Source organism: Alternaria incomplexa (assembly GCF_024043165.1).
Source record: "Alternaria incomplexa strain BMP 0042 chromosome Unknown scaffold_1, whole genome shotgun sequence".
Lineage (NCBI taxonomy): Eukaryota > Fungi > Ascomycota > Dothideomycetes > Pleosporales > Pleosporaceae > Alternaria > Alternaria incomplexa.
In genome coordinates this window covers 3548045-3571693 of record NW_026249850.1, presented here as the reverse complement: position 1 = coordinate 3571693, position 23649 = coordinate 3548045, and the positions used below count along the sequence as shown (strand labels likewise).

At 51.8% G+C, this 23649-nt stretch overlaps 9 protein-coding genes across 9 annotated transcripts; 4 read left to right on the top strand and 5 right to left on the bottom strand.

Moving 5' to 3' along the window:
- Positions 1–2754: 2754 nt before the first annotated feature.
- J4E90_001276 (uncharacterized protein) lies at positions 2755–3920 on the top strand (the record flags this gene model as incomplete). The annotated part of the gene is made up of 2 exons (XM_051430865.1): positions 2755–2762; positions 2843–3920. 2 exons carry the CDS (start codon positions 2755–2757, stop codon positions 3918–3920), a joined length of 1086 nt encoding a protein of 361 aa, XP_051296352.1.
- Positions 3921–4863: 943 nt separating this feature from the next.
- J4E90_001275 (uncharacterized protein) lies at positions 4864–5670 on the top strand (the record flags this gene model as incomplete). Its single annotated transcript, XM_051430864.1, has 1 exon — positions 4864–5670. One exon carries the CDS (start codon positions 4864–4866, stop codon positions 5668–5670), a length of 807 nt encoding a protein of 268 aa, XP_051296351.1.
- A 70-nt stretch (positions 5671–5740) lies between these two features.
- On the bottom strand, positions 5741–6571 carry J4E90_001274 (uncharacterized protein; the record flags this gene model as incomplete). The annotated part of the gene is made up of 3 exons (XM_051430863.1): positions 5741–6037; positions 6091–6273; positions 6473–6571. The coding sequence occupies 3 exons, from the start codon at positions 6569–6571 to the stop codon at positions 5741–5743; spliced, it is 579 nt and encodes a 192-aa protein (XP_051296350.1).
- Positions 6572–7251: 680 nt separating this feature from the next.
- J4E90_001273 (uncharacterized protein) lies at positions 7252–8688 on the bottom strand (the record flags this gene model as incomplete). Its single annotated transcript, XM_051430862.1, has 1 exon — positions 7252–8688. One exon carries the CDS (start codon positions 8686–8688, stop codon positions 7252–7254), a length of 1437 nt encoding a protein of 478 aa, XP_051296349.1.
- A 2470-nt stretch (positions 8689–11158) lies between these two features.
- Positions 11159–12617, bottom strand: J4E90_001272 (uncharacterized protein; the record flags this gene model as incomplete). Its single annotated transcript, XM_051430861.1, has 2 exons — positions 11159–12162; positions 12395–12617. 2 exons carry the CDS (start codon positions 12615–12617, stop codon positions 11159–11161), a joined length of 1227 nt encoding a protein of 408 aa, XP_051296348.1.
- Positions 12618–13566: 949 nt separating this feature from the next.
- Positions 13567–14763, bottom strand: J4E90_001271 (uncharacterized protein; the record flags this gene model as incomplete). The annotated part of the gene is made up of 2 exons (XM_051430860.1): positions 13567–14538; positions 14608–14763. 2 exons carry the CDS (start codon positions 14761–14763, stop codon positions 13567–13569), a joined length of 1128 nt encoding a protein of 375 aa, XP_051296347.1.
- A 1378-nt stretch (positions 14764–16141) lies between these two features.
- J4E90_001270 (uncharacterized protein) lies at positions 16142–18010 on the top strand (the record flags this gene model as incomplete). Its single annotated transcript, XM_051430859.1, has 1 exon — positions 16142–18010. The coding sequence occupies one exon, from the start codon at positions 16142–16144 to the stop codon at positions 18008–18010; it is 1869 nt and encodes a 622-aa protein (XP_051296346.1).
- Positions 18011–19846: 1836 nt separating this feature from the next.
- On the top strand, positions 19847–20642 carry J4E90_001269 (uncharacterized protein; the record flags this gene model as incomplete). The annotated part of the gene is made up of 3 exons (XM_051430858.1): positions 19847–20133; positions 20185–20424; positions 20477–20642. 3 exons carry the CDS (start codon positions 19847–19849, stop codon positions 20640–20642), a joined length of 693 nt encoding a protein of 230 aa, XP_051296345.1.
- Positions 20643–21684: 1042 nt separating this feature from the next.
- J4E90_001268 (uncharacterized protein) lies at positions 21685–23475 on the bottom strand (the record flags this gene model as incomplete). Its single annotated transcript, XM_051430857.1, has 1 exon — positions 21685–23475. The coding sequence occupies one exon, from the start codon at positions 23473–23475 to the stop codon at positions 21685–21687; it is 1791 nt and encodes a 596-aa protein (XP_051296344.1).
- Between the last annotated feature and the right edge of the window lie 174 nt (positions 23476–23649).

Genomic DNA, 23649 nt, shown 5'->3' with positions numbered 1-23649 from the left:
ATCGTAGACGATTCGGGGAATAGGCCATCACGACTTGAGACTTCAGAGCATACTGTCGACGATCTTCTGCTTTCACACGATTCTTTTGGTTCTTCTGTATCGAAGGAGGGTTCGAGGGTAGGCGGTGTATTGGATGGCCAGTGTCGCTTCTGCTTCGGAGCAGTGTTTGATCGCTTCGGTCGAGACTTTGTCGCAAAGACATGGGACTTTTTCACCCTGCGTGGCATTTTGAGAACGGGGTCGCGGCTCAGCCGAGAACTCTAGAGATGACGTAAGCAGAGTGAGATTTTGGTCGGTCCAACTAAGGTCGAGGCTGAGCTCGGGCGCCGGGTAGTTGGTTTAATGGCTATGTACAGTTGAATTGTCAAGGAAATGAACTGACACCCGCTCAATTTGGTGGGTGCGCGAAGTCTTCTTTGAAATTCCACAAACAGTGTGTGAAAGCGATTGGGGTTTTAGGATCTGGATCGCTGCCGAGTGAACATCCATCGACCAGGCTTGATTGCGATAGTTGCGCGCCTCGAGCTGGGGCCTGTGGCGAAGCTTCTTTTGTTGCTTGTGGGAATGAATTGTCGTAGGCTTGACATTCTGGATTGGATTTAGTGTTGTGGTATGGGCAAATGTTAGTGACAAAGACATGGACGTTTGCTGCGCAGTCGTAGATGTCTCGTTGTTCAAACACTAGTCCGTTTGCGGCTAGCACCCAGTTCGTACGACCGCAGACTGCAGCTGGAGTTGCTGCCACCCGCTGTCAGACATGGATACCATGCAAGCCAGGATCGATTCATCCGGAAGCTAGTACCCCACCTTTGTAAGCGTGTCAGCGCCGTTTCTCAAGTCGCTTTTCGCGTTGAAACTTACTCTCAAATCTGCAATCATGGACCGGGAGCACGCCGGTGAGATGACCTTTGAGGTCGACGCAGGCCACGATGAGCCGAATTCGAACAATGTGACAAGCAGTCAGGAAAGGAAGCTACTGATGAAAGTCGACCTATGCGTCCTGCCTACCGTCATTGTACTGTATCTCTTGTGTTTCATCGATCGAACGAACATCGGTAAGGCCATTTTGCGCATGGCTTGTTTATACCCACGGACTGATCGCAACAGGCAACGCCCGTATAGCTGGCATGGAGGAGGATCTCAACCTGGAGGGATATGACTACAACGTCGTATTATCGGCGTTTTACGTGTCATACATAGTCTTCGAGATGCCAGCAACGCTTTGCTGCAAATTGATCGGTACGCACAATGACTAGACCTCTTTGCTCAACTCTGATATAGCAGCAGGCCCTGGATGGTTTCTGCCGATGACTTCGTTTGGCTTCGGTGCAATGTCTATCGCGACAGCTTTCGTGCGAACGCGCGCTCAGGCGTGTGCTGTTCGATTCCTGCTTGGTATCTTCGAGGCCGGCGTAATGCCTGGATGCGTTTACTACCTCTCACGATGGTACAAAAGGTCGGAATTGACCTTTCGTCTTGGGCTGTGGTTGTCCATGGCCCCTCTCGCGGGAGCTTTCGGTGGCATGATCGCTTCGGCTATCCTGAACTTGAGCTCCGTCGGTTTCTTCGATGGTTGGCAAATGTAAGCAAACAGCCTGTATGCTGCAAGTCCCTGAATAACAGTCAAAAGGATCTTTGCGATCGAAGGCATCGTCACCATGTGCCTTTCTGTCGTGGCCTTTTTCACACTGACTGACCGCCCGGACACTGCACGCTGGATGACCGATGATGAGATACGGATGATAGTTGGCAGGATAAAATCCGAGCGTCTCAATCAGACCGAATTGCTCGACAAGATCGATACCTTGAGGCTTCGACGCGGCTTCTCCAACCCAATCACGCTTGCGATATCGTTCATCTTCCTGCTTGACAGCATAACTGTCATAGCCATTTCGTTCTTCTTGCCGACGATCGTTCGTACCATTTACCCAGCTCGCACCGTCGTCCAACAGCAGCTCTTGACAGTGCCGCCGTACGTTCTGGGTGTGGTCTGCACTATTCTGATCACGACCGTGAGCTGGCAAATGAACTCGCGACAGACGCTCATTGCACTCACGGGTCCTTTTGTAATTGCTGGGTATGCGATGTTCCTTGCGACGATGAACGCAAATGTTCGATATGCGGCTATCTTCCTTTGCGCATCAACATGCTTCTCGTTGGCTGCCATGACGAACGCACAAGTCAGCGCAAACGTGCTTTCTGACTCTGCACGCAGCATTGCCATTGGAACCAACGTCTTCTTTGGATACGTTGGCGCCCTGATCGCCAGTTGGACTTATCTACCTGGCGACTCTCCCCGTTATGCCATTGGAAATGGGATCAACTTGGGTTGCGCAGTGACATGGACCGTCGTGGCGGTTTTCACTAAGCTCTGGATGACCCGCGACAACAGGAAGAGGGACAGGAGGCAGCTAGAAGCTCATACAGAGCTCGCATCATTATCAGATGACGAGATTGCGAACCTTGAGTGGAAGCACCCTGCATGGCGATGGAAGCCGTGACTGACGCCACATTGTCCTCAGAGGCCCCAGAGACATTGCGGCGTTTATGGAAGAAGCCCACATGGCTCTTCACGTTTAATCCTGCCACCGATGGTAGAATGGCCGACCAGGTTCGCAGTGCATGCGACCAGATTTCCCTTCACGACAAAGTTCTCTTCTGAAGTCGGAAGCTGTTTCCAGTGTCTTCTTATGAGTTAGCTTCTTGTATTCAATCTCAAATTCACACGACAGAGGCGTGAAGTCGCAAACTTACATGCCTTTGTTCCTTCACAATCGCTCGTTCACTGCAAACAGATTCACCCACCTGATGCATTTCCACGAACATGTCTATCGACTGCAAGCTCTGAGTTGCCAGCTGCTCGACTCAGTCTCTACCAACTTGCAGCCCTCGTTCAAGCAGGCATGGACAACTTCCTCAACACGCAACTGCATCCCGCAGACACTTGCAACATCTGCACCGAGCACTTCAGCGCGACCCATCAGCCTGCGGCGCTGCCTTGCAAGCATATCTTCGGTCATGAGTGCATCATGAAGTGGCTGAAGGAGGGTAGGGGAAACTCAAATGCTTGTCCAACTTGCCGTTACGTCGTGGTCCCCAAACCAAACCCACGCGCAACCTTCGATGTTGCCTCAATCTGGAAAGCAATATGCGACCAGCCGCCCGAACGCCTCCATGCTTTCATGATGAAGATATGGTCTGGCCTGGAGATACTTTGGCAGCGAGAGCCCACCGGTGCCTTCACAGTAACCTCCATTCTCGACCAAGCCATCATCCCGGCCCTGATTAACACTGCACATCGCACTAACGCGCCCGATGATCGGCGGCCAGACTCTCTTTTGGATTGCTACAATCTCGTGGCCGCATCTTGGGACTCCCTGGGCCGCCCCAACATAGCGACTGGTCTCGCGATCCCGTTGGTTCGGCTTGCACGTTTGATGGCCAGCGCAGGTGCTGTGCTACCAAAGTGGCTGACCAAGAACCCACGCGCAAACAGACTAGTCTGGCGCGCAAATGCCTGTCTACCTATCGGCGAAGTAGACCTATCGTGGCGCTACATCATCGAAGCCTCTCAACAGATCGAGTCGCCTTACTTCCCCTTGCTGCACCTCTATACCGTCTTCATAAGCCAGAGCATCGCTCACTTCCCTGCACCGAGTCCATATCCCACCAAGCGTCTTGAAATCATGAACCTTGTGGTTGAGCGCTGTTGTACGAAGATTGGTGGTGGAGGGGCGGCTTGGAAGGGTAAGCCGGGCGACGAGCTCAAGGAGGCTTTGGTGGGGGTATACGACGAGTTACGAAGGCATCAGCTGGAAAAGAATCGGATGAGTCTGCGAGGTCACGACGGAGAGGATGCGCTGGTCAAGGGCATATGGGCTCTCGCTGGCTGGGGCGGAGGAAGAGGTAACGCGCGCTGATGGCATTGCGTAGGTGGGGCCATTCGAGCCATCTTAATTCTATGTGCTTTATGAAGTTAGCATCCTTGTATCGATTTAGAATGACAAGGACATTGAACGCATACCTGAATTGTAGAAGGATACCAGCATGACTTGCGAATGATGATGCTCACTGGCCGCCGTTAGCGCGTTCCTGGAGGCTTGGCGGATTGCGACGCGTCCATGTCGCGCGGGGCTGCGCGCCTCTCCTCCCGTTGCACTATCAATTGTACGGACTTGTCGGTAAACCTCAGAAACCCACGCGACTCTGAGCCATCCAATATCATCGCCATTGGCTTGTACAGGAATAATCTCGAGGATGACTTCAAGCCCGCCGCGCCTGCCGATGCTTGTCTTATTGAAGCATCCTGTGCAGGAGTGAGACTACTATGAACCTGGCATGATCGCGACACTACAGCTCACGTTCGCCATATCAGACACCATGGGGCTTCTCCCAAAATTATCCAAGATGAGCTACTTTGAACAACCTTAGAACGAAGGCTGAACGAAGACTGAAAACAGCCGCACATCTTGCGAAACGTGGAAGCGATTAAGCAGAGCTCATTCACGAACAAGGCAAAATGCCTTGCATCATACCTGCTTCAGAGGGTCAATACAAGACTATCAATACGCTGTCCAGCTCGGATACTCGAAGACGGCAAATGCCAGACTGCCGGATAGATCATAACGGCAGGTATAAAAAACAATACAAGCACATTAACTCGCTTTGAGCGTACCACTAAGAGCCATTGGTTTAGATTGACATCCTAGACAGACGACAATTATCCGCCACAACGGCATTACTCTCTTGAGATTTTCGGCAGTCTACGCGAATGCGATGATGTCTGGAATGATACATAAATCCTTTATCTGGTCATGTCAAGGTCTCGATACTTTACGGGTAGTCTTCATCACATCTGACAGAATGCACTTCTCGTCTCATCTATGGCTGACGGCTACAGCTGGAGTACTCTCAGCTACTCAATCATCGGCCGAATGCACGCGCGAAGGTCTTCTTGCAGCCGCAGACTCCTATCTAGCGGCTCAGGTTGCGGGCTCTCCTAGCAGTCTCAGCCTCGCGCCCACGAACTTCACATATCTGCAAAACAACAAGGCTTCCAACATTGCGACTGGTCTTCTCTCAACGTCCTTCGTCATCGACCTCAACCGCTCATCCACCGACATCGAAGCATGCGCCAGCTACACAATGTGGATCAGCGCTTCTGCGAACAAACCCTACGTAGTTAGCACCCAGATCCGCCATCTGAACAACGACACGTCGACCATCAGCTCCATCGATACCGTAGCGGCCACAACCGGCGACCTATTCTTCGACGCGAAGAAGACCCTTTCCTACATCCGCGCCGAATCGTGGTCTACCCTTCCCACCGCCTCGCGACCCTCACGTGCTCTCCTCAAGTCTGTCGGTGACGCCTACCTCGACATGTGGACGAATGCTACTGCTGCCGACACTATACCCTGGGGTACTCAATGTGAGAGGGTGGAGGGAAGCATGTATACCAACCCTTGTGGAGCGAGTCTTCCGCACGGAGGGAGTCAGAAAGCGAATGGCATGAGGCGATACGTTATCGATGAGAGTATCGGTAGTGTGCAGGTCAGTTGCCAGTTCGATAGCTTAGGAGCTTGGCCGGACAGTCATGAGATAAGGGTTGAGGGTGGGACGGTGAGGTACGTGCATACCGTCACTGTACTGAGGGGTGTCGGCGCTTGAGATGCGATATTGCATTTCTATTACAGTCATTGCATATGATCAATCGTCTCAATCTATGGCTCTTGCTCGTCTACTTAATATCAGCGCTCTTGACAACTGTGCCAAACACATCCGCTAGCTCTGCCAGCGCCACCCTGGTGACCTCGTCGCCCTTAACACCAGGTATATCACGATCGCCGATGGCATCCTCTACCAGAACGACTTCGTATCCCTTCTGGAAAGCCTCACGTGCAGTTGTAGACACGCAGACGTGTGCCATGTAACCAGTCAGGACAAGCTTCTTAACACCCATCTTCTCTAATGTCTCATGCAGAGACGTCTGTTCAAAGGATCCGGGGTAGTTTTTCCAGATCTTCTCTTCTCCGTCCTGATCAGCAGTTAGTGACACTTTCTCCTAAGATGTCCTAGTGGCCAGCGTACCTGTGCTTTGACCTCCTTGAACTCTTCCGCCAGGTCAGTGCCAGGCGTGAAGACGGGTGCGCCTTCGGGTGTCTGGTGCAGGATGTGGATGATCTTGCCGTTTGCTTTGCGGTACTTGTCGAGAAGGTCGGCGATAACCTTTCCGCTTGCTGCGGCATTTGTTACGGTAAGTGCGCCGGATGACTAGTCGGTAGAGTTAGCCCTAGAGCGATGCGGCGGGCGGGGAGAGAGCCAGTGTGGGCAAGAAGGAGATTGAACGTTCAGCAATAGATCGCTGCATTCAATGCAACAATCAACCTTGCCGATGAACTGGCAGCAGTTGTCTTGCAAGATTTAGGGGGAAAGCATGCCGACCGCTCGATAGCTATGGGTTATTACTTACATATTCATTTTGGGCGTCAATGATGAGAAGGGCAGAGTCGCTAGTCGAAGCCGTAGAGGCGGGCATGCCAAGAAGGTCACGGAAAGATGGAGGCGCCATTTCTTGCGTAGGATAGTAGTATGCTGTTTCGTGTGGTGTAGATGAAGTGCGTTGTGGATGTATTGCTGTGATGGCGAATTCTTGGGAGGAAAAAAAGTAGGTTTAAGTAACAACGAGCAAAGTAGATCCTACGTTGTACGATCGTAGCCTCTATGTGGTAAGCAATGATTAATGATCTACTTGATTCCAGAAGATGTGTATGCTATTCGGGATTTCGGGATACGACACCCTTTTGGGGTGAGTAGGCGTACCCCGCCTCTGTGGGTACCTGCATGACGCGCTGCCAGGACCTCGGCCCAATGACGTCCAGCCGCCCGTGGGGCGCCATACCTGGGCATCTTCAAAGTCTGGTGCTTCACGCTTTGTTTTCTCGACATATCCGGGGTTTTTGGCCCGTGAAGGTTCACCTCGAAAAGTGCTCACGAATACACTTTCACTGGCTTAAATTGCAATCTAATCCAAGTCGATCCTCCGCCCACACCTCATGCGACGCACCGAGCCATCAGACATGGGTTAAGGCAACTTTAGCATACCAACTTTACTCGCGAGTGCCTAGAAATCCATTGTCGAATAAGAACCATCTGCTCAAACGGTGACAAATAATTGCGACACCTAGCGCTTGCGTGGCCGTGTGCGGCGATGCGACAAGAACGACGAAGTTGCAACAGACGTATGAAACTCTACAACTTCCAGTCTTTTGCCCATACATTCGCCTTGCTGAACGGCAAGACACCTCCCTTCACCATGTACCGCTGAACATCGCTTGGCGAGACGAAGGGGACGGCATAGTCTAATGCCACTGGCTTGCAATACCCAGCATTCTTTACCGCAATCTCGTTGGCTTCCCTGTGATTGCTTGCCACAATCCAGACGCCCTTGGCATGCCCCTTGATCTCCTCAATGGCGAAGATACCGGAAGCCTTGACATCTCGAAGTGACGAGCCTTTGGAAAAACGTTGGATCGAACCTCCGAGCCAGTAAACGTTTTGGAGTTCGAGATTACACTTCTGCTGGCGAAGGAAAGCAGCAGACTGGTCGTTCTGCTGAGTATCGTCGAGGTGTAGTGTCTCCAAGCGTGACCAGTCTGGAGAGTGCGATGGGCCGCCCAAGAGCCCCATGTGTACTGAACCCTCGTTGCCCAGTCCATCTCCGCTGATCGAGAGATGCGTTATACCCGCGTAGTGCGATGCTGTGTTGATCTTCTGATTGTGCAGAACCTCCAAGTCGAAGACCATGGCATCCAGTGTTGACATCCAACGACCAATGTACTTTATCGCAAGTACATCTCCGAGCTGACTGGCGGGTATTGGTGACGCGCTTGGATCGACATCCCCCAGTGCGCAGATTGAATGCGTTTCGATATAGACTTTCAGTTTGTTTTTCCGCATCGGGTTGCGGAGAACGGCATCAACAGCGTGATCGAACATCTTAGCGCAAGCTTGATCGAGGATTCCTTGATATGGCTCGAACATCATGCGTCGGCGAGTCCACATCTCGTCCTCGAAATCCTCCGGATCGTGGTCGTTATATAGCAGCACTGTCTGAAGGAGCTCCTCACGGGAGGGTCGCTCCTGTGCTGGTCGAGAATTGTGGAAACCGGGAACGTGGATCATTTCCTTGACGCCATGAAAGTTTCCCAGTGAGTGTGCCAGGGAGTCGCGTAACTGGGCAGAGTCGCGCTCTTCATGGCACCCATCTATGAAGTGGAGATAGGTGTTCGAATTTGGCGGCAGCTCATCGTCACTGTCGGCCTCCCAGTCATCGTGATCCGTGAGTTCTGCATGAAGGCCAAACTCATCAGGCGGTGTCGGCCATACGTTCTCGAAGATTACCGCCGGAACACGTCCTAGGTTGCAGCTAGGGTTGGTGCTCTGGATCTGCACTGCTTGTGCCATCCTCCAGATGCTACTAGACATAGGCATTATGTAGAAAGTCGTCTCGGAGATAACCCATGCGGGGATGGCCGCGCTCAGGAACTTGTTCACGCGACGTAGCGATGAGATGTCGGAGGCGTCATTCGTATTCCTCGCGATCATAACAATCAGCTCGGGCGGCAGGTCGTCGAGGCGTCGAAGCTGTCCTGGGATATATACGGAGGCAAGGTGAGTAGCGCTCATCTTTTCGTAGATGTTGGTTTTTCCTCCGGGTTTGGAAACTGTATCGCGGGCGACGGTGTATATGCGCTGTAGTTGAGACTGGTCCTGATCAGGCAGCGGATGTGGGAGTTGCAGTTGAGAAGGAGAAAGCTGCGGCTCCCGGTGGGTTTGAATTTGTAGAAGTGAGTAACGGAGGTTTTTGAAAGTGGCTGGGACGAGATTTCACCCTCATGGTTGAAAGGTCGCGCGCCTCTCTCTCGCAGTACACACACACACGTTTCACATGCGTTATCCTGAAGCTCTTATTGGTAGTTGCGGTCGCCGGTCAGAGATTTCGCACCTTGTGATGGCACAATAGCGCGCCATTTCATCGTTCAGATGAGATATAGTGAAGGTGAAGGTGAGCCGGCCATGCAACCGAGGTGTAAGCGTCGTGACATCTTGATAGATCTTCTAGGAGCGCCGATGCGCATGGGAGTACTGCTTACAACCTTCGTAGTGGGGTTGCAGTCTTCCAAGGTTAGGAAGGGATGGTATCATAGCAGCCATCATGTCCAGAGATTAAGTTGGAGATAGAGGCGTGTTTGGAATGCATGCTTCGCCGTTGGAGCATAAAATCGATTGTCAGAGCAGTGAAACGGTAGGTATGCGGCGAAGCGCATATATATGATCCAGTGTTCACAATGACTACAGCGCCTGGATATGCCACTGAAGTCGTGTTATGGGATGCCGTTTGTAGCGCAGCTTGGTGATTGCTATGAGCGTGCCACCTGGGCAAGCTGCAAGCAGCGGCTAGGACAAGGCGAGTGAAGGGAAGTGCGCAACTTGTTAGACGCCTGACCTTGATGCAGAGATTCGCTGTTTGGTTTGGTTATCGAAAAAGTCAACAATTCATGTGCAGCGCAGGAAGACAAAGAGATGGTAGCATGAGGGTAAAAGCGTGTATGAGATCGCGTACGGCGTCAAAAGACGCAGTCGCGCGCTAGTATCCACAGTGGGCCTAGATTTAGTAACGATCGGCGACTTCGCAAACTACGGTGATAAATGAGATACAGGCCCACACGACGAAGTTATAGAGACAGATTGTGGATTAAAGCGTCAAACTAGTTGCGAATCGCTAGGGGAGACATAATTGTCTCGAAAGGAGTCGGTGTAACGCAAAAAGAAAGGATTAAGATCGAACTATTATCAGCACACTGCTATTATAACAAAACCAAACACTCTCAAGGTGACTGATGACGCCAGTTCGTGCGAAGGCAAATCTGAAACACTTTTCGAAATCCTGTCTAAGCGTGTCAGTAAGCCAGTTGCAAGCTTTTGTGCAGGCTAAGAAACATACCAGCTCAAAGATACGTTCGCCCACCTGGCGCCGCTTCCTTGATCTCTTTGAGATGTTTTCCGTGCTCCTCGATAACTTTCGGGGAAGTCTTCGTGACTTCACCCTGACGAAGCGCGTAAGAGTACCAGGTCTTGAAGCATTCTTTCTGAGAGGCTGTCGGATAGCGTACGCCTTTTGCGCGGTGGGCTTGGAGGACCATGGTCTCGAGAGAATGGGTTGCAGCAGGCATGATGATGGTGCGAAAGTGAGAAAACAAGATTTGTGAAGCGATGACTGAATGTGCAATATGCCGAAGGGTAGATCAGTTCTGAGAGCAAACTCGGAGTAGTATTACTGCAAGCGGATCCGCAGTGAAAATCGCCGTCACGTGATGACAGTAGTCTCAGATCGATTTGCAGAAGCGGAGAACAAAGGTGGGGCAAGTGAGTGTATGAAGATAGGAAGACCTGACGAGGCAGAATGGTCGTGGGCTTACATGTCTTGGTGTTATCTTTTTCCGGCTCTCCATCAGATCTCCGCGACAGGTACAACGGCAAACGTGCACAGCGGCCTGCCGGTGCTCAAGTCACCGAACATGGGTTGATGAAAGCCATCATCGGGAGTTTCCCGATCTCTGAATAGCCGTGCACGCCTTGGTGTCTGTCAGAACTGTATGCAGATCTCAAGTTCGGCGTGAATGCGGCAGGTATTGACATTCTGCGCTTGACGAATGTTACCTGCTTGTAAGACCATATCAAGTGCTGACGTTGCTCTTCCGACCTCGAAACTTACTCAACAACTGGATGATGGGAGAGGGAAGGAGTAAGGATGTAAGCATACGGTGAGATACGGTGCTTTGCTTCTGTAGGCGCTATGTGTGGACGATCGGTATCAAGGTATCAACTCGGGCGACGCGCGGGAAAGCGGGGTCAGTGCAGCGGGCCGAAAGCGAGCTCACCCTGAAGTTCAGCGACGAGCGCCCAATGCACAGGGCGAAACGGCAAATACAGGGTGTAACACATACTTCCGAGCCAGATCATGCGCAACTCTCGTGCGTGATCTATCGGGGTCAGAAAAATTTAGCTACTTGAAGCAAAAGCCAAACACCAGATTCATTCGAGTAACATAACCCCAGCGTGTAATCGCCGAGGATCTGTGGGTGAGCGTCCTCCATCAGTGATGTACCTTACTTGTAGGAACATCTTTCCACTTCTGCGGGAGGTCACCTTCATTTCTGCGGAAGACCCTCAAGCCATCAAATTCCAGGTCACCCTCAGCGATTTCCGGTATCCTGATCACTCCGCTGAAACGCAAGCCACGCTCTTCAAATTTGATCTCTCCTTGAGCAATGCAATACGTACCTGAGCCGTAGTATTCGCCACTCGGATTTTCAAGCCGAGCGTCGAACAGAAGCTGAGGTAACGCGGTAGTATCGATATCAAGAGCGGGAAGATCCCTAAGATGTCGAGTCTCCACGTTAGCCCGGTTTCGTTCTGGTGTTCTTTCCATAGCCAAGTCTAGTGCGTCCTCGCATAGCCTCTTGACTTCGGCATTGTTATAAGAAGGGGGAGCGCGTCTGCCTCGTCTTTCTGTCGCCGTAGCCCAAAGCCACTCAGCGATGCGACCATCGTCGAGCCCAAGGATTGCCGGACCAGTAAACGTGCCAAGGTTGAAGTAGGCTTCGAGTATGCCAGATGCAAGCGAGGAAGCACCCAAATATTTGATTGTGATGCTGAGCTGCCCAATGAGATCTGGATGTCTCTCTGCAAGCAAAGGACATAAAATCATGTAGGTACCCGCTATATGACCCATGTAGTCATGCAGCTTGAATTTCCAGTGTTCTTCGCCGATTGCCGAGAGACTCATACTGGCTTGACGCAAGGGGCCTGCAACTTCACGGGGCAGACGGTCCACGTCCTCCGGCGGCGTTGGGGGCGCGCCTGAAGTTGGCGCGATCAAGGATGATGGGCATTCCCCGTTATCGATGTCCGCCTCAGGATTAGGCGACGGGAGCCTTTGTCTCTTGTGAGGATGGTTAGAGGCTTCGCCCAACTCTGCGGCGTTTGGTCGTGGTCGTTTGTGTGCCGCAGATGTCTTGAGATTATTGATGTTGGTCGTGTCTTCATTCTCTGGTGCAGGCGATGCCACCCGGTCCACGTTCGGCTTCGGTTTTGTCACTGTGGCAGGCAATGTTTTTTTAGTGAGTAGGTTCTTTCGCTGCGTAGCAAAGCACCAGCACCGGGAGGCGTTATGTGGTGTATTGTTCTTTAGATACTCTTTCGAAGCTGGGTGTTTAGGGTATGCTTTGGCCCAAATCTCTTCTAAATTGTGGAAGACTTCGATGGAATGCTCCAAGGCGCTCTGGAGATGGGTTAGGATGATGGGAAATAGATATGTATAATTGGATACTAATAATGTAGTACTTGTCCTCTAGTATTGGGATGATCTGCGCGAGACGCGAGATCATGTTGCGCTTCGTCCAATGAAGTTCTTCACCAGGACGACCGAAACCGCGGAGCAACAACTGCGCCTGAAGCCATTCCTCCGAAACGTCCTCCACTTCGAGTCGCGCGTTAATGAGCTTTTGCACGACATCCTCCTTGAGCTCAAGGTAGCAGTTGTTTATCTGCATTCGTTTGCGCGGGTGAAGCGACCCATTGTATGTATAGGACATTCCGGCCCAGGTCTGTCTGGCAGACAATGGTTTGGCCATTGTCGTAAGGAATTGGTGATGGGAGTTGAGTTTGTGAAGTCAGGCTTGCAGTAAGTGAAGGTAAGACGGGAATGACGCTTGTGTGTCGATGCTGTCCATGGTGACAGCATATCTAATTATCTATGTATATGGGTGCATGGCGATACCCCTGCGGGCGGACGCAGGGTGCAGGTGGGGATGCTTGCCGAGACGCGTGTTGGCCTTAGCTGACACTGCGGCATCTAGGACCCGCTGCTCGCCGACCAATGACAAGCGCCGGCCATCTGAAAGCGACAAGTCGCTCTCAGCAGTCAGGCACCTTTCCACAGAATCTCCACGAGTTGTCCCGAGCCTAGCGCGAAGGTTCAGCAAACTGTCAACTCCATGTCTAGATCCAACTGGGTGGCATAGTGCATCACGATGCTCGCAGTATTGCCGCGCGCATTTGGAGTGGGCGTCGAAGACACGAGTGAGCAGCTTGAAGTTACGACTCGCGTCATGCATGCAGCTTCTTCTTCTCAACACCTGGGCACACTAGCAGCGACGGCACTGTTACATGCAAAGTGTCAGCATTCACTGCGGACCCAGCGGGCTGACCCAGGCATACAGAAGGATGCATCCGCGCATTAACACGCTCACAATGCGCTGTCTGTAAGGTTTGCAGGGTCTTTCACACCACAGCCACAGATCGCGATGACACACGTTGCGGTGTACATTGATACCTGACAAAGCAACAGTCGAAAGCGGACAACAGCAGAACTGGAAAAAGTATTCATATGGCTAAAGATCGCGCGGCACACGCAGCGCACTGCTGCTCATATACCTACTCTGATAACTAGCGACAAATCTACCCCATTAACATCGGTCAACAAACGAAATCTTCTGTCAGTCAAGACTTCTTCCACGCCGCCCCATATTTGACCTTCGACGTATCGTAATCCAACCACTTCTCAACGGTGCAAGAATCATCGCTTTTGATCCTGTAACCACAAATCTTTACAGGCGTGTCGCTGATAATAGGAAGGTTGATCTTGCCTTCGAAATATAAACTATCTTCCCGGAATTCGAGATGCGCGGTATTGCCGGAGATCCGAATGGGTCCACCAATGGATGGTCTGTTCTCGTATAGTCGAGCTTCGCAGTCGAGGTCGAGTCGCTTTTGTAAGTCGAGAGGCGGCGATTTAATGGTCGCGTCGATAGGTACTCCATTTACTCTTTTGAACTCTTCTAGAACGTCTCGAAGTCTTTCTGTCTCCTTGTCGATCTTGCATTTCCCATTGCCACCATCTCTTGAACGCTGACTCTGGTGTCTGTAACACCAATCTTGGACTATGTCAAGGTCAGGCGCCATGACCATGGTCCCTTTCAATAGCCCAAGGTTGAGGTAGGCCTCTAGCAAGCCGCGTTCCTGTGTATGGTCATCAAGAGCTCGAACGACCATGCGCAGACTGCTTTTTAGTTCTGGGTGTGTAGCCTCAATGAGTGGGCACTGAATCCAATAAGTACCCATAGCCGCAACGAAAGTCTGCTTGGTACGGCACGCCTCGTGCTGGCCCATGAGATCTTTTTCATCCTCGCTGCGTTCTGGAGTCCATGGATTATCGGGTTGCTTCCCCCAATAACTGTTCACATACTCCCCTGCATGTGAGGGTATGGCTGCGTCAACACCATCGCTTGTGAACTCTTCCGATTTGATCTTCTTACTGGACAGAATCTCATAGTCGTCCGGAATGGGTTCATCGAGCTCCCTCTTAACAGCTTTTGCTGCCGGTGGCGTAGATGGAGGGGTAATGTGCCATCCATGCCTCCTGTGCCAGTCTGTGGCAAGGTTCTCGAATATCTGTCTCGGATATACTGGCAGCTGCAATGATCATTAGTCAGAGGAACATGACTGGAAGAACTAGATTTTTGAACAGAAATAAGGAAACACGGGACTTGCCAATTCCTCTGCCACGCGGCCAGCTTTCAGCTTTTCCAGTCCTTGTCGCAGCATCTTAATCCTGACGTAGTTTTCCTCCTTGCCCAAGTCCGCAGGAGAGATTACACCCCAGAATAATCCGTGTCTACGCATCTCTTTTTTGTTCATGTTGAAAAGTGTGACGAGAATTCTATCGATGCCGAGACGACGTTCTCCATTGATTCTGTACAATGTGCCATCATACGAATAGGTGTCCCCTTCCACCTCATTCTTCACCTCGATAACAATGGGATTCGACATTCTGTATTAGCTGGAGGTTTGCAGAAATAATACGGGTATCGTCATGTTTTTATATGAAGAACTTTTGAATCCCTGTAGGCGTTCATACGGACGCGTCGCGCTAGTGACTACTAGTGCTCACTAGAACGCGCCGAAGAAGTACATCTTCTCCAGCTATCTTTATTCTTGAAACCGTATCGATCACAATGGCTGAGATTCCGACAGTCTCTTAGACTCCATCGCGTTCTTTCGATATTAAACTGTTTCGGTCCGGATCAGGTTATGGTATAGTGTGGCTTCCTGTCATCGGCCTTACTGTTAGTGCGTAGTGTTTTGAGCCCTCAGGGTCAAATGCCACGCCACTTTCATTGTAAGAACGCGTCCGCGCTAGGCTTGTTTTGAAACGCTCTTCCAAGGTTGTACGCTATGGAATTTTCGGCGGTTTGCTCATCTCGTGCAAATGTTACCTACTCAGGCATATACCTGTTACTGTGAAGTGTAACCACCACCTCAAGGTTCTGCTAAAGTATCTCGCGCATGTACTACTAGGAGCTATTTTACCAAGCATAACGTTTTGCTGTTTCCAATATGCCAACCAATACTTCGTGCTTAGTGTCCATAGCACATCCACGTCGAGTTCGGAAGCGATGATAGGATTATCTTCGCGAACAATCAAGACCACGAATAGATATTCGCAAAGTTTGCCAACGTCCAAACTACGAGATAGTCAGCACAATGACTTCATTTCAGCCAAACGCTTGCTACACTAAACCAGACAGATGTGGAAAGCACCCGTTAGCCTATAGAAACGCAACGCACCTATTCTTCTGGATTCACTACGAGATTTCTACTACAAGTATACGCTAAATCATACATTAAGAGAGCAATATGTATGTACGTCCTCCACATAGTTTGCAATGGCGCGTCATCACCCGAGTGATGGCTTCCAGGGTTTGATTCACATCATGTGTATGGAGCTTTCACCACTTTCATGTGCGTACGATCGCACCTTTGCCAAGTCTTCGCAAAGATGGCCACCTTCGAGTTACTATACTTACCTTCACTCTCTACCCCATTCACAGAAGCTGGAACCGCAACCTAGGTACTTTGGACGCGGTGGTTGTACACTTCTCGGTTCAACTACACCTGCGGCGCCTACCCATCACATAACATTCGTCTGTCTCGAACAGACCGTCCCGCTCACACTGTAGAACACTTCAAGGGAATAAGAGGGCTATTCACAAACACACGCCCGACCGCCGCCAGCATGCCTCTCCTACCTCTGACCAAGGGACTAAAGAAGGCAGCGAAGAGAGCCGCCAAGAAACAAGGTGCATCAGCTACTAAGGAGGCTCCTCCGAGTAACGTAAAGTATACACTAGTCGGTACTATTGAGCCTGAGCGGTTCGACACGCCCGCCATTCCATTCGTACCTACCCAGGACAGCGCAACATCGACACGGAATGTTATTGTTTCCACTTCTCAGCACTCCAGCCTTATGTCGCCTGGAGATTTCGACGCTGCTCCATCTATATCAACTACCTTACAGCAGGTACCACCATCGAGCACTGATGTCGCTCAGTCTCAGTCCTCAGTTCCTCCGCCTACGTTATCCGCACTGCCTCTAGAGTCCCTGGGCAGCTTCAACGATAGCTTCACCTTCACAGCTCCCACTGGCGTTGCTACATTTGGTGAACGCTCAAACACCATTGACGTTTTCAACCACGAGTGTGGATCTTCTTTCCCCCAGGATGTTGAGGACATTGAGTATGAAGGTCCAACATCATTGGCTTTCAGCGAAGCCTTCGTGAAAGAGCTAGGTAGTCCTACTTTTACGACCGCCGCAGCATCAAGCAAAGCTTTCAAGGAAGCGTTATCACAAAAATCGGATGCGACAGAGTCATCGATCTTTACGCGGCTCGGAGATGCCACGACTGCCAACGCCCCTGCACCTGTATACACATCCAAGTTTCCATTCACAGCTGCTGATAGCCAGAAAAAGACGAAAGTACCGTCGGAGGATACACATCAGGAGCGGGCGCTTGTGCCGTACTACACACCCCAGCAAATTGGCCGTGCTATATACCACGAAGTGGATCAAGGTCTCGACGAGACCAACACCAATCTGTCACTTGAAAACATACTTCGTAGTCGGATGTTCTTAGCGAGCGCGGATGGTGTGATCCAATGCATCGCGTACGACCAGCTTCTACACGACGTGGAAACCATCAAGGATGACGGCGGATCAGACTTCGACTCGGTCGCATCTCCAAACAAAAGCTACCTTGACGGTCTGGGTGACGCGCATGATGAGAGGTCCCAGAGTATTGACAGTCGCGTTGAGGCCGCTCCGTCAGACCTCGGCATCCGCGACAGGCTTCACGATGTTGAGGACAGTGAGGAACTGGAGAGCCTCGAAGTACCCGGTCGGTGTCTACAACCTACACCCAAGTATAGTTTCGATCGCGAAGAGCGCTCGAGCAATGCGGACGGTTCGAATACCGGTTCGGACGAGGCTGCATCGGTCAGTATCGAGAAGTGCGAAGTTGTTGCGACGCAGCAAGGAAGCCTCGAATCAACCACACGCTCAGGCAGCAGAAAAGAGCTTCGCGACGCACCACTGAGCGAGCTCTTCATTGGAGAGCTTGCGGAGACAGCGTCGACTAGCCCTCAAGTACCTATAGCTTCCAACTATGATCCCGATGTGAGTGTAATGCGTCTCGGTACGGAGCCCCTCTCCTCCTACATTGAAGTCATGGAGGCCGAGGAGAGCGGCAAGGTTACTCGGAATGCCGTGGTGACCGCGTTCCTAAAGTTTGTCAATATCGAGCGAAAGAAGCGAGGGGTTCATACTCTACCGTCATTATACACAGCACAAAGTGTGCTGAGCAGTAGCATTCTTCAGCACACAGTAAAGCTTGGTACAACAACTGTTGCATCATTTGTTGCACAGCTGTGCTTCGATGCGAAGGACGAGGTCACGGTCATCGAATTGTGTGCGGCTTGGGACCGATTGGGTCGTGAGGAAATGCAACAGCAACAGGCCGCTTCTGGAGGCATCGTGGGCGTGTTGCGAAGCGCTCTGGCAGGCTCACATGAGACTGCGAGCTCGGATAGACCATGTCTAAACAAGTGAGTCTGGGTGGATGAAGAGAAGTAAAACGTCGTCACATATTGTCTGTCGCCGTGATCAGAGTCACCTAATAGTCCATGCTAGCTTTGTTCGGTGAAGATAATGTCCTGGTAGTATAACACATCCGTTCGAAAGAGCTTTCCTTCCAATCTCTCCGCGTGATGAGCAATCAGCTGCGTATAAGCGTACTCAAACCCTTTGGCTAGATTTTCACGCGTTCAAATTTTGCACTGCGAAATTTTGTACGCATCGCTCGTACGAAACGCAAAGCTGATCTTCCAAGTCGTATAGCCTGCGCAGCCGAAGTGTGGCAAACAACAACAAGGCTTGTCAGGGGTCGGTGGTAAGCAGGAGCTTTGGTGGGCCATGAGATGACTCCGGGAATCGTACTCGGCAAGATCTGATATCCACAACGCGTAGATGAAACAGCACAAGATCTTGGAAGGCCGATATCGTTCATAGCAGCAGCCAGACTAGTCACACAGGGACAAGAATCTACACCGGTATACAGCAGCGGCTGAAGTTGACTTTGCCACACACCAGGATGCAGATACTCCTTTCCACCGTGGTGTAGTACTGTAAACCGGATGCAATCCCTGCCTACGTCCTTCATGTTTCCTTCTTCCGCGATGATGCCGTGATAGCCATCGGATGGACCGACCCTGATCTACGCGCCATCAAGGACATGGCTGGGTAAATTCGTACGACATCTAGATGCCACCGGCTTGCCAGCTAATATGAAGCATTCGGCGGTCTTGGATCTAGAGAACTGGGCAAGTTGCGCGACCTACAAGCGCAGCCGTAGTGCCCCGATGCTGTACGCGAAGCCGTTAGTGCTATATACTGGTGGTCGCTTTGCATGGTGTTGTACCAGCAGTTCATCCTGTAGTCGATGTTGTTAGTCAGAGACCATCGTGTCGATCGCCTAACTGAGTACAGGCGATCAAGGCAGAATGAGAGTTCTCGAAGTGATGATCTCCTAAACACCGAATGTGTGATCTGTGAAGAGTTCGCGAACCTCGATACACTTCCAGGGGTGCCTTGACCTGTCAGTAATAACACCACCATTATGCGCTCATGTAATGCATAGTAACATTGTTTTCATGTACTCACCGACCTCGAGATCCACTCATGCACTCCACACATCATCTCCGCTCAAGATACCCACCGCGCTTGGCATGTCTTACCAGGATCGGTAGAAAAGCCGGCTACTATACATCTTGGCAGATCCTCTTCATCCGGTGGTTATCCTGAGTTTGCCGAGGCTTCCCGCCATGAGCGCCCAATGTTTCATCACGTGCGCCACTGTCGCTAACAATATCATCGCCTACATGACATTAGCGCGGCGGGTGTTCCTTCCAAGCTTCGTTGTCTTCCGAGGAGTGTGGGGTAAGGCGACCACCTGTACCCTAGTGGCGTTCTTTTATATTAACATCCTGTGAACCGGGTTGAGAAAGCGCGTAAAGCCCGGATCAGCGATATTATCTTTGTGGTGTCGTGCAGATGGGTGCAAGGGGCATGGATCTTTGTGCTCTTCTATCTTTTCCATGATTACCGAGGCCGGTCACTGAACGGTGCAGCTTGCCGCGATCGTGGTTCTTAGGCCGCTCTAGTCAGTGCGCTGGGCGTGCTTTTCGAAATGAGAGGACTGGAACACACCATCGTCGTTGACACCAAGACGGATGTAGACAGAGGCGAGATGATACCTCATGACCACCAAAGGCGACTTCTTCCAGCGATTCAGGCTCATCTCCACCTCGAGGTCGACATATAAGCTCGCTGCTGCTCGCAGTTCAGTATCATCACCGCATCCAGCACAGATCTCCAACTCAGCTCAACATGGTCTCTTTCAAGTCTCTCCTTCTCGCCGCTGTGGCTACCACCAGCGTGCTCGCCGCTCCCTTCGACTTCCTCACTGAGCGTGACGATGGCAACGCAACTGCTCTTGAGAAGCGTCAGTCCACTCCCAGCTCCGAGGGCTACAACAACGGGTACTTCTACTCGTGGTGGACTGATGGCGGTGGTTCCGCTCAGTACACCATGGGAGAGGGCAGCAGGTACTCCGTGACCTGGAGGAACACCGGCAACTTCGTCGGTGGCAAGGGATGGAACCCTGGAACCGGCCGGTATGTCATCTGGAAGAACTAAGCTTCATCATTTGCTGATCCCCATCCTAGCACGATCAACTACGGCGGATCTTTCCAGCCTCAGGGTAACGGTTACCTTGCCGTCTACGGTTGGACCCGCAACCCGCTTGTGGAGTACTACGTGATCGAGTCTTACGGCACCTACAACCCCAGCAGCGGATCCCAGCGCAAGGGCAGCTTCACGACTGACGGCGGTACCTACGACGTTTCCACCTCCACCCGTACCAACCAGCCCTCCATCGATGGAACAAGGACCTTTCAGCAGTACTGGTAAGTCTGCAAGCGACATGTGGATGCCGGACGCACACTAACAAACTCTCAGGTCTGTCCGCACGCAGAAGCGTGTCGGAGGCAGCGTCAACATGCAAAACCACTTCAACGCCTGGGCCCGTTACGGCATGAACTTGGGCCAGCACTACTACCAGATTGTCGCCACTGAGGGTTACCAGTCTTCTGGCAGCTCGGACATCTATGTGCAGACTTCCTAAGTCAGGATGGGTCGCGGATAATCGGATGAGCAGTCGGTGTGCAAGAACAGACAATGGCGGCGCTTCGGTTGCTGTCCGAATTAGACTGTAGATACGGGCGATGCGGGTCGTTCGAACTAGTCCGTAATGTGTCAATCTAATCGCTCGTTCAAATATCGTTCGCCTTGAACTCCCTGCATTGACTTCCTTTTCTCCTATATCCCTGCAAGCAGACTTCCAAGCAATCATGTCGGCCACCTTCTAGAATCGGCCAAGCTTTCCTCGTGTTGTGGCTGCATGCCAAGCTCAGAACGTGGCTGCCAAGGTAGGAGATATATTACTTGTGGGTCATGATCTCGCAAGCGGAAATAACGCCCATCAGCCGAGAAGACGTAAGGGGTGGCTGCATGTGGCGTCGAACTGTGATAGAAGTCCTCGTTACGGGTCTCCTCATCCGTGAGGCCTTTAGTTTGTAGGGCCAATCTTCGGGCATGAGGAGATTGAGTGCTGAGCAAAGTTGGACATACTCTATGGCAAAGGCCAATGTCCGGGGACGTGCTGTGTTATCGCCAGTACACGGTCGACCGAACATGTATCAACACTGTAATGCTGTTAGTCGAGTGACGATGGGACACAACGAGGTTTATGAAGAAGAACGCAGTGCAGCAATTTCCCCTATCCAAGAATGAGACGCTGTTGCCCATGTTCACTTCTGGAGCCGGCTTCTTGCCGACGGGTCCATCCGCTCGATATATTATCGTCGATCGCGACGTTCGCCACAGGGAGAGGGGTATGCAGTCGACGACATTTTTTCGTTGATAGTCACCATGTCTTCGACTGACTGTAGTGAACGTGAGTGATGGTGGCAGACGCGTCAATGTTGGAAGTATGACGATGGGAAGCCACGGATGCGCCTTACCCGATTGGGCGCACTGGCACGCAAGCCACCCTAGAGATACAACATTTATTCATCACGGCAATGGAGACAAGCAAGCATCGCAATACTGATACATCATTATCATATCTTCATTGAGTGGTGTATTTCCCCTCCTAGTATATACATCTACATCTTATTGAACACATTCGTACCCGTAACATACTCCTCAGTGCCCTCTCTCCTCCGACTCTCGGTGACATTCTCATAAGTTTCCTCCGTTACAATAAGCTCATCGCTCAAGCTCTCCAACAACACACTGCTCTCCGCTTCCGCGCCAGCCATGTAATCGAAGCTCTCGCCAGACTCGCTACCTGCCTTCTCAAACACATCAGCACCGCCGTCGAACCACCGGGCTTGCTCGCCTATCCAGTCGACTCCACCAGTGCGTCGGTCACGGCGTACGACTTCCTTTTCTTCGAGGGGGAGTAGAGGGAGATCGGTCTTGGGAGGGAGGATGGTGCGACGGTGCCAGGCGCCGAGGAACATGCCTTCGGGGTCGACTTCGTTGCGGACGCGGTTGTATTCGTCTAGGTCGTTGCCGTATACAGAGGATAGGTAGGCGTTGTCGACGGATTGGAAGTTCTTTGCCCAGTGAGGTCGGCCGTTGTACTCTTTCATCAGGTGTTCAAAAGCTTGGTAGTAGCGTTCGCGGCAAGGGGGGTCCTGGCCGTAGGGACGGTAGAGCGTGGCGTTAAGGTACAGAGCGGGTTGATCGGGATATGAAGTATCAAGGAATGGACGCGGTTCTCGGTTGACAGTGTTTGCGATGCGGACTTCGATAGGCGAGTGGACGTAGAGGCCTTTGGTGCTGAAAGGAATGCCGGAGGATTGCTCGTCGCCGTGCAACCAGTCCGTCAGCCGCGACAATACCTCAGGACCTTTATCGAGGGGAACACTCCACTCGTTGACGAATTGCGAGTAGAGACAGTTCATCAACAATTCCGTGCGCTGCTCGCCAACCGCAGAGATGAGAGCACCATCCTTGAAACCGTATTGCATGCCGAAGACGAACCACTCAACCCAAGGCAGGAAGCGCGGAACGTACTGCGAAATCCAGAGAAGGATGTGGTAGGTGTGGAAGCCGACACTACCGCCATACCAGTTGTACTCCGGTTGCCTATGTGCCTTGTCCGTCTTGTCTGCCCGCCATACGACTGCGCGCTTCATGTACGGTAGCCACCATACTCGCGTAAACTCGCTCGATGTCCACAGCCCGTTGTTCCAATTTGCCAAGACGTCTTCAATCGGTAATATAGTCTGTATCCATTCGACGTTGTTCGCTTCGATCATCTGGAACTCGATTTCGACGATAATGCCCAATGCGCCCAGCGAAACGAGCGCTGCCCGGAAGAGATCTGGCGATTGCTGGGGTGAGCAGCGTACCGCTTGGCCGTTCGCCAGTACTATACGGAGGCTCTGGACGCGGTCGGAGAGGAGGCCGTGGTTGTATGAACTGCCGTGCGTCGCCGTCGCAATCGCTCCCGCCAGCGATTGATCGTCGATGGATCCGAGATTCGGCATCGTCAAGCCGTGGCTCTTCGCTTGGAGGTTGAGATTATGTAGGCGTATTCCAGCCTGTACAGTCATCGTCTTGCGCTCCTTGTCAACGTTCAACACCTCCTTATAGTCGTCCAGGTTGATCATCCATGCCGACGTGCACGTTATGTCTGAGGGTGAATGTCCGCATCCTACAGTGACGACGCGCCTTCGCATGCGTCTCGCGAGGTTAACAACCTTCTGCACTTCCTGAAGACTCTGCGGCCGGATGTAGAGCTCCGGCCGCGAATGAAACGTCCGAGCCCATGTGTGATGGATGTGTGACTGCGATGCGCGGAAGGGAACGTCGGGATCCGTACGGTCCAACTCGATATTGAAGCGTGGCGGCATCATGACGCCGGATAGAGGCGACTGCGCCATCCTCGTGGTGTTGAGAATACACGATGCATGAGTTGAGATGGTGGCGTACACATGAAAGAATGTCGCGATCGAAGGGTCCAGATGACGTTAGCGGCATATCAATCTGGACCCCGCCAGAGCACGATAATATCTCGGAGCTATCTCGGGAATATCGCAGCTTCATCGACAGGCCAA